Here is a 9,099-nt window from a genome sequence, read left to right on the forward strand (position 1 = left end):
CCCACCAGGCTTCCTGTCACAGTTCTTTCCACCTTCTCTGGAAGCCACCTATTTACTTGACTGCCTTCCTGGGCACCCTGAGCTGTCAGTTCAATTGTGTCCTCAGCTTCTGGCACAGAGTAGGTGCTCAGTAAATAACTGATGAATGAATGAGCACATAACTCTACCAGAGAGGGGCAGTTTCCCTTTTATGGATAAAGAAACAAGCCCATGGCTTCCACTGAATAGCAGTGGAGTTGGAATTCCTAACGAGGCCTGTCTGACTCCAAAGCTCTTTCTCTTTCCCTAGAAGATAGTCAGTGTTCTTGAATATTAATATTTCACTATAAGAATATTTCACTACGAGATATTCAGTGTTCTTGAATATTAGTGCCTTCTCTGATTTTCTCTATCATTAAAGGGCTTATTAAATATCAACTTCAAGCACAGATCTAGCTTAACTCCACCTTCTTTCGCGGAGAGGGCTGGAGAAACCCTACAGAGTTGTACTCCTGTTAGGGGCTTTGGTACTGAGGTGGTGATCGTACTGCTTTCTAAGCATTGTTTGTGGCTTTGCTAGAAGATAGTGCTGTTTCTGTCATTCCTACTGTCAAGAGTAGAATAGGAGTTCTGGGAGCTTTTCGGGTCACAGTGTAGGAAACCAACTCTAGTCCTCTCAGATGTCTGCAGTGAGGCCTGCATTAGCAAGCAGAGGGCAGATTTCCCAGATAGTCGATGGTGTAATGAGAGCATTGCTGCAGCGTGAGGCTCCTGAGGGGAAAACTACGTTTTAACCTTGTTTTCATTGATTTCTCTCCTTGGAGCACTTACTGGATAGCACTGCTGTTCAAACTTTCGTGGGCATGCGGAGCACCTGGGGACCTTTAATTGCAGATTCTGATTCTGTGGGTCTGGGCAGGGGCTGGGAGTCTGGATTTTGAACACAGATTCTGATTCTGTGGGTCTGGGCAGGGGCTGGGAGTCTGGATATTGAACATGCTCTCAGGTAATGCCTGCATCCTTGGTCCTTTGATTACTGAGGCTGTATAGGTGACACTTACCTGTCATGCAGTGGTTATAACCATTCAGAACCCTGAGAGTACATGTGAGACTGTACATGTGAAAACTGCTTTATGGAGTTACTTTAAAATATCCCTTGAATGGAATCCAAGCTTTTCTTAGCCTTCCAGTGACCAGGAGTAACACAGAACATGTTATGCTGGCTATTAGTTTTTGATTCTTTAAAATGTATTATTATTAATTAATAAACCTGTTGAAAACAATCTTTCAGCATTATAAAAAGGAACACACCAACTTGTACCTCATAGCAAGGGCAGCCGGGCTGTTATCACTAGTGAGAATTTGAGGTTTCTTGAGAGTAAGCTGAGACGGCTAAAGGGCCCTTTTATAAGCGTTTGCATTTTTGTCTCTACTGATACCTGGCACTAAGAGGATTTCAGTTATTTGAGAGGTTTGATAAGCCATGGAGTCATTCACTTGGGAACCGAACATTTTGTAGATAATCCACTTTTTAACATTTTTAATGTGTTAAACTGATTTAATATTTTTAATACATTAAAACAGATTTTACCTTCTTCCCCGATAAATCCTTGTTTTATGCTTTCTCTGGAGGGAGAGTTGAACTCTTAGAGGAAAGAGGGAGAAGGAGAAGTAATCAGTTTACTGGGCACTTGCTACCGATTACCAGACCCTGTCCAATGCATTATGTAAGTTATATAATTTCCATTAATGACTGTATACACTGAGGCTGAAGAGGAGATTAAGTAGTTCATCTGAAATCTCGCAGATAGACCATATCTGTTTTGACTCCAAAACCTCATTCTTTGCACTGAACCAGGGCTCATCAAACTGTACTTAGGCTGTACCATAAAGCTTAGGGAAGGGGTATAAGGGTCCCTCATCCAGACGGATCCATGAATATTGGGCATCCTTATTTAGAAGAAAGGATACTTACACTAAAACACAACTGTTGAATAGCATTGTTTTACATGAAGAAGCCATCATTATTGCATATGATTACTTAATAATAGTTTCACAATAGATACTGATCCCAAACATAATTCTCCTAATAAAATTAAAAGATTATGGTAAAAATAACTGACATCTCACCAATTATTCCCATATAACAGGCTTAACTCCTGTACCTACTAGAGAAAATTTCTAGACATTTAAAACAGTTGATAAGAAATATGTGCATCAATGTCTGTGATACTGTACAAGATGAGTCCGTCACCCATTTAGGTGTTAATATATTTGTATATTTTATCTACATGTGGAAACATACCAGAAGTAGTAACTAGCACCCTCAGGATGTTGATATTAATGCGACTTTTCTTTCCTTTCCCTTTCCCCTTTCCTCTTTCCCCTTCCCCCTTCCCTGCCTTCCCCTCCCCTCCCCTCCCCCCCTTCCCCTTTCCTTTCCTTCTTGCTCTTGTCGCCCAGGCTGCAGTGCAGTGCCATGATCTAGGCTCACTGCAACCTCTGCCTCCTGGGTTCAAGCGATTCTCCTGCCTCAGCCTCCCGGGTTGAAGCAATTCTCCTGCCTCAACCTCCCGGGTAGCTGGGATTACAGGCATCCACCACCGTGCCCAGATAATTTTTGTATTTTTAGTATAGACAGGGTTTTGCCATGCCCAGGCTGGTCTCGAACTCCTGGGCTCAAGCGATCCACCCACCTCAGCATCCCAAAGTGCTGGGATTACAGGCGTGAGCCACCATACCTAGCCTGTAACTTCTATTTTCTTATTTTTGTTTTTTCTTAGTTTTACAAAATTTCTCAATGAACCTGTGTTGTTTTTGTAATTAGATTTTAAAAGTTATTTTAAGAAAGGTCTATGTCATCATGATATGGTTCTAAAGTGTAGATACATACATGACTTTCAGAGTTAGTATCTTTTCAGGTTTGAAGAGCATGTTCACATGGCCAGAATTGGTATTATTCATTTTTATCATTAAAATAATTAATTTTAAAATTGAGCATAAAGATATGTGAGTCTCATTTTTTTTCTTATTCTCCAGAAATATAATAAAAAGTAGATCTTTACCACCATAATCTACATTTTTAAACATACCATGATCAAACCTTCTATATCAAACCTGTTATTATCACTTCCTGTCTTTATTTGGATTGCTGCTTGTGGGCGTAAGGCCAACTGCAAGTAGCAGCCTCAGCAAATTGCATTCATCTTACTTTAATATGTATACTTAGTTTGAAATGAATAAAAAGATAGTACAGTCATTGTAAAGATTGATTCTTTGGATTTTCATAAATTATTCACATCTCAATAAGTGAATTCAGAGTAAATGTTGCTGTTTGTATATAAGCTTATTTTTTTAGGCAGTTATATGAACACAAGAAAGCATATATTTTTTTTCCATGTCGAAAGGGAAGTATGGGCATTCAAACTATTCAACCACTATTTATTGAGTGCTTCTATAGGCCAGGCACTGTGCTATACCCACAACCTTTTAAAAATTTATTGTGATCTTTGGAAATATGAAAACATTTTATACTAGCCTTGGTTAAATCTCAGTTGTAAAGATAAAATATGAAGTGTACTCTTAATCAAGTGCTATTGAACAAGCAAAACAGAAAAGGCAGACGACGTAGCTTCCAGTTAAATCCTTTCCCAGTCTGTAAATGGATGTATCAACAGTGAGGTAATCATAACTTTCTCCTGACCCATATTGTTGCTTCTGAAAGATCGGAGGTTATGGCAGACATTTTGGGAACATGTAACCTTGCACCATTGCTGTGCTCTGTTGCTTGTACCCATGAATCTTCTGTGGCACAGTTCAGTGGCAAGCTCCAAAGTTGCTCCAAACTCAGCTGATTTTCAGCATAGGAAACATTAGAAATGAAAACTATTAATACAATATGATGAATCAAGTGAGTTAAAATTCAGGGAGTAAAAAACAAGTGTGATTAAGAACCTGGAAATGAGATGGAGGAACAATTTATTAATTGAGTTTGAAATTTTTGCAGGCTTTATTTCAGGCTGGAGAACTTAAATGGGGAACAGATGAAGAAAAGTTTATTACCATCTTTGGAACACGAAGTGTGTCCCATTTGAGAAAGGGTGAGTGAAAAAAAATCTGTATAGGGCAGTTACATTGGTAAATTTGGAAAGTGCATGAGCCGGTGTGACAGAATACTTCCTCATAGCAGGCACTTAGTGAATGAATCAGTTTTTGTATTTCTTCCTTTTGGTGACATGGAGAAACCTCACATTGTCTTTGCTGCTGTTGTAGCTTTTACAAACTAGAGCTCCTTAGTCCACCCTTCACTACTAGAGGATGGCAAGGGAGGTCAGATCTCTAGATTGTTCTTCCCATAGTCACACATCACTGGGTAGTGGCTCACTACACATATTTCCTTCTAGAGATTGGTACCCATGACCTCATCTCTGGATAGTCATCAGAACTTGTGGTATCAGTTGGGAATGAATTTAGTGTAAGTGACAGAGAACCCTAACAGTGGCTTGAAAAATCAGGCTTTTTTTCCAGAGGTGGGATTCCATGGTTGATTTGGCGGGACCTGAGATCTTTCAGATCTTTCTGTGTTTTTTTTTTTTTTTTTTTTTTTGGTCATGTTCTAGCAGCCCAAACTCAGATTCCAACTGCAAGGCCTGGTGGCACTAACAGACTTTTTTTTTTTTTTTTTTTTTGTTCCATTATCCCTAGTGTTTTGGTTTTCTTTCTCGTATTCATTTCTTCATTATCACAAGATGTCTGCTCTAGCTCCAAACTTAACCATTTCACAGCAGGAAGGAAAGGAAAGGGTAAACCAGTCATATCTGTGTATCACTTTTTATAAGTGAGGAGATTTCTCAGCATCCCCTCTAGTGGATTTACCTTTAAGTCTCATTGGCTGTAACTAGTAAGGGGACTGGGAAATCAGTGAACAAAGTACAGCTGCAATCCATTGCTTAGGGCTTGGCACATTGAGGCTCTGAGCACAAGGTTCTGTCAGCAAGGAAGAATGGGAGATTAGTATTCAGTAGGACACTACCTAATCAGAGTAGGTATCTTCTTTCTGGAAAGAGTGATCCTTATGTGATTAGGAAATCATTTTTATTTTTTCTAGTGTTTGACAAGTACATGACTATATCAGGATTTCAAATTGAGGAAACCATTGACCGGGAGACTTCTGGCAATTTGGAGCAACTACTCCTTGCTGTCGGTAGGTGATTTACAATGTATTCATATTTTTGGTGATAAGAGCTAGAGTATTTTATTCGATTGAGGCTGCATCTGAAAATAACCACCTAGGTGTGAAAGGAAGAGTTTGAGATGATATTTAGGGGAAGCAAACTCATAAATTTCCAATTCGGAAATTTATTTTGATGTTAGAAATACAGGATTGTCTGGTTAGTTCATCTAAATCCTATGGAAATACAAAGATAATTGTTTAAAAATCGTTTTGAAGCTGCATTAAAAATATTATTTCTTGCAGAACCTGAAACGTCGTGGACATTATCTCAGAGGGTTGTAAACATTATTTCTGATACCTGTGGAATTTTAGAATTCTTTTGAATATTGTCCTCTCAGCTTTGAGGCAGATTAAGAAATTGTCATCTGGTTTAGAAAAGAAGAATATCTTTGATGTAATAGAAGATGTGATGATGGTTGTTTTCAAATTAAATAATTTAGTTTTATTTTAATTAAATATTCAGAAAAATCTGGAAAAATTGGAGAACTGAATCTGTGCAGTTAATTGCAGCATTATATACTCTCCAAAACTAGGGTGAATCTAATTTGTGAGTCTCCTCTAGTCCTTTTTTCATATGGGTCTGCAGTGAGCCTCTGTCTGCTGTTTTTTCCGAGTATTTGGCATTGAGCTCACACTTTGGTGCTCTTTGTCTTCAGGAGAATAAGCTTTTAAAGATGTGCATGAACCAGCTCTAAAAGTAGCCTTTCACTTGAGTATGCAGTTAATGAACTTTTACTAGAAAACTTTTAGACAGGTCCTTCATAATTAGAATCCACATACAAATTGCCGGGCATGGTGGCTCACGCCTGTAATCCCAGTACTTTGGGAGGCCGAGGCGGGTGGATCATGAGGTCAGGAGATCGAGACCATCCTAGCTAACACGGTGAAACCCCGTCTCTACTAAAAATACAAAAAATTAGTCGGGCATAGTGGTGGGAGCCTGTAGTTCCAGCTACTCGAGAGGCTGAGGCAGGAGAATAGCGTGAACCTGGAGGCGGAGCTTGCAGTGAGCCGAGATCGCACCACTGTACTCCAGTCTGGGCGACAGAGCCAGACTCTGTCTCAAAAAGAAAAAAAAAAAAAAGAAAAAGAAAAAGAATATGTAGAGAGTATAGGAAGATCGCACAAGAGTTTTAAAAAATTAGATAGCGTAGTAATCTTATATTACTTGCTTGAATATCTTGGAATGAAAACTTCCAAGGGGTTTGTATAATTTATTGGTGGTGAAAAATATGTGGTATTATAAGAATCCAGGCTGCCCAAACTGCAGTATCCAGAAAGTCCTCACAGAACAAAGGGGCATAGAAAAAACGTGTGCCCTTATTCTCCATGCCTTTCTATGCAGACCTCAGAACTCCAAGGAAAACCCAAGCCAGTGTCTAAGAAAATATTTGGTGAGTGAGGACGTTAGATAAGCTTACAGCTCTTTAGCCTCTGGTACTTTTGTGTTTTTATACAAGTAGAGCTATAAATGCAGGAAGCAGCACTTGATTTTTAATTACTTAATCCTTTTCATATCAGAATAGCATTTGACCATTGTACTGTTTATTTTCTTAGTGAAATCTATTCGAAGTATCCCTGCCTACCTTGCAGAGACCCTCTATTATGCTATGAAGGTAAGTGGATACCATGAACTTTCTATCTAATACATTTCTGTAATTATTATTCTTCATTTTTGCTTATGTTTTAGATGATAGACCTTGGGAATTTTTCTCTTCTTATAACATTCTACCCAGTTCTACTAAATTGTTATACCTTATTGATTCACCTGCACCTGGGAGCGTTTGATCCTATGTTTGAAGTTTTTAAGCATTGTGCCTCTCTCTTTCTATTTTTTTAAAGGGAGCTGGGACAGATGATCATACCCTCATCAGAGTCATGGTATCCAGGAGTGAGATTGATCTGCTTAACATCAGGAAGGAGTTTAGGAAGAATTTTGCCACCTCTCTTTATTCCATGATTAAGGTAATAGAACCTTTCTTTAAATTATGTTTGGTAATCCAAAGCAGACCGGTATGTTGCATGAAAGACAAGAATGGGAGAACCTGATTCTTGTGTTAAGTTTAAAATTTTAGTGGCATGATTAGAGCAATGAGTTAAAAAGCGTAGCATAATGTTTCCTGAAGTAGAGATGATGGCTCCTAAGTGAAAGCATGGGTGTTGATGTGGCTGAGGCTCTTGGTGAACTTAGAAGCATTATTTAGTAGTGGTGACAGATGACTCAACAAACCAAACCTCTTGCCTATGATAATAATGTGTTCTTTCTGTCTTTTACCAGTTCCAGCTGTCCTTATTAGTCCTTCTTTTATTTCATATCAGCTTTTCCTTTCTTTATCGTCTTTTATCACCTTATCTCTGATGCTGGTTTCTAATTCAGGAAAGAGCCAACCAGGTCATATTGGGAGTAAGTAAGGAGCCCCTAGGTATTAGTATCATTTTTGTTCTTTTTAAAACAAGGTGCTCTGTGGCCTATAATTACATTTAGCTTAAGGTCTTTTGACTTTTTTTTTTTCTTCTGATAAAGGTTGATGTGGACCGTGTACAAAGCAAGATTTCAATTGAGCAGAAGCTTTTAGTTTAGCATGTGTGTGGTGTGGCTGGCCCAAAGGACACTAGAGAGTTTACCCATGCACCTTTAGCTTGAAACATTAATTTATCATGCGTGTCTGCGTGTGAGACAAGCAGATGCAAAGCGTGTCCTGCCCTTCTGTCTCGGAGGGAGAGCCATGACAGCCCTGCAGCCCTAGCACTGCCCGTGTTAGCTGATACATACTAAGTGATAGAGACTATTCTGTTTAGAAGGCTTGATTTAACTATAGTTGTTAAGTTTCCCTGTTCTTTGTGTTACCAGAGAGAATGCTGAGTGTCTGAGGTTACATTGGTAGGAAACTCCTTGCCTAACATTCCTGATGCAAAAGTCACAGAGATTACCCACTTGGGAGAAGAATCTTATAAATAAAATTTGTTGCCAGTTATTTGTTAGTTTTAAAATTTTCTGTGGCTTCTGTGAGTCATGGAGGTTAATGCAATACATTTGGTTTCAGGGAGATACATCTGGGGACTATAAGAAAGCTCTTCTGCTGCTCTGTGGAGGAGAAGACTAATGTGTCACGGGGAAGAGCTCCCTGCTGTGTGCCTCTGCCGCCCCACTGCCTTCCTTCAGCACCTCTAGCTGCATTTGTATGCCAGGGCTTGACACATTGCCTTATTCATACTAGCATGCTCACGACCAACACATACGCATCATAGAAGAAAATAGTGGTGCTTCCTTCTGATCTCTGGTGGAGATCTCTTTGACTGCTCTAGTACTTAAGTATACTTATGTTACTAAGTTTAATGCCTGGCCATTTTCCACTTATATATTTTTCTTTAAGAGGCCAGATTGCTTTTAGCCTTTTTTAAAAACTTCATTTATATTACATTTGTAACCATGATACCTTAATCAGAAGCTTAGCCATGAAATTGTGAACTCTTGGAAATGTTATTAGTCCAAGTTTGCAGCTAAACTAAACCTGTAAAATTATGGTGATTGTATTCAAAAGATTAATGAAAAATAAACATTTCTGTCCCCCTGAATTATGTGTACATGCGTGTTTAGATTTATTGTTAAATTTATCTATTTAACAATGATATCTCTTTTTAAGCTAATAATTGACAGTGGTGTTAGTTGAGAACTGAATTTACAGTTGGTCTTTTGGGCAATAAGAAATGCAACACCATGGACTGAATTTCCTTCATAGTATATGATTTTTCCTAAATATAGGAAAGATTGAAGGGATCTCTGGTTTATTTGCACCATGTTTATTTACGCATCTATTAAAGCAATGCTTGTGGTGCTACTTGCTTAGTAGAAAAGCTAATTATAAAAGTTAATGCAAAAATTCAGA

The 9,099-nt window shown here is 38.6% G+C and overlaps 1 protein-coding gene across 1 annotated transcript in view; it reads left to right on the plus strand.

Moving 5' to 3' along the window:
• Nucleotides 1-8,788, plus strand: part of ANXA5 (annexin A5) — a 29,942-nt gene extending 21,154 nt beyond the window's left edge. Inside the window, exons 9-13 of the mRNA XM_011996775.1 lie at nucleotides 3,986-4,079; nucleotides 5,087-5,182; nucleotides 6,770-6,828; nucleotides 7,055-7,177; nucleotides 8,257-8,788. Of these exons, the coding sequence (XP_011852165.1) occupies nucleotides 3,986-4,079; nucleotides 5,087-5,182; nucleotides 6,770-6,828; nucleotides 7,055-7,177; nucleotides 8,257-8,316 (432 nt within the window). The 3' untranslated portion in view covers nucleotides 8,317-8,788. The remainder of the gene's footprint in view (nucleotides 1-3,985; nucleotides 4,080-5,086; nucleotides 5,183-6,769; nucleotides 6,829-7,054; nucleotides 7,178-8,256) is intronic.
• The last annotated feature ends 311 nt before the right edge of the window (nucleotides 8,789-9,099 follow it).

The sequence above is a fragment of the Mandrillus leucophaeus genome, unplaced genomic scaffold (genome assembly GCF_000951045.1).
Source record: "Mandrillus leucophaeus isolate KB7577 unplaced genomic scaffold, Mleu.le_1.0 Scaffold523, whole genome shotgun sequence".
Classification (NCBI taxonomy): domain Eukaryota; kingdom Metazoa; phylum Chordata; class Mammalia; order Primates; family Cercopithecidae; genus Mandrillus; species Mandrillus leucophaeus.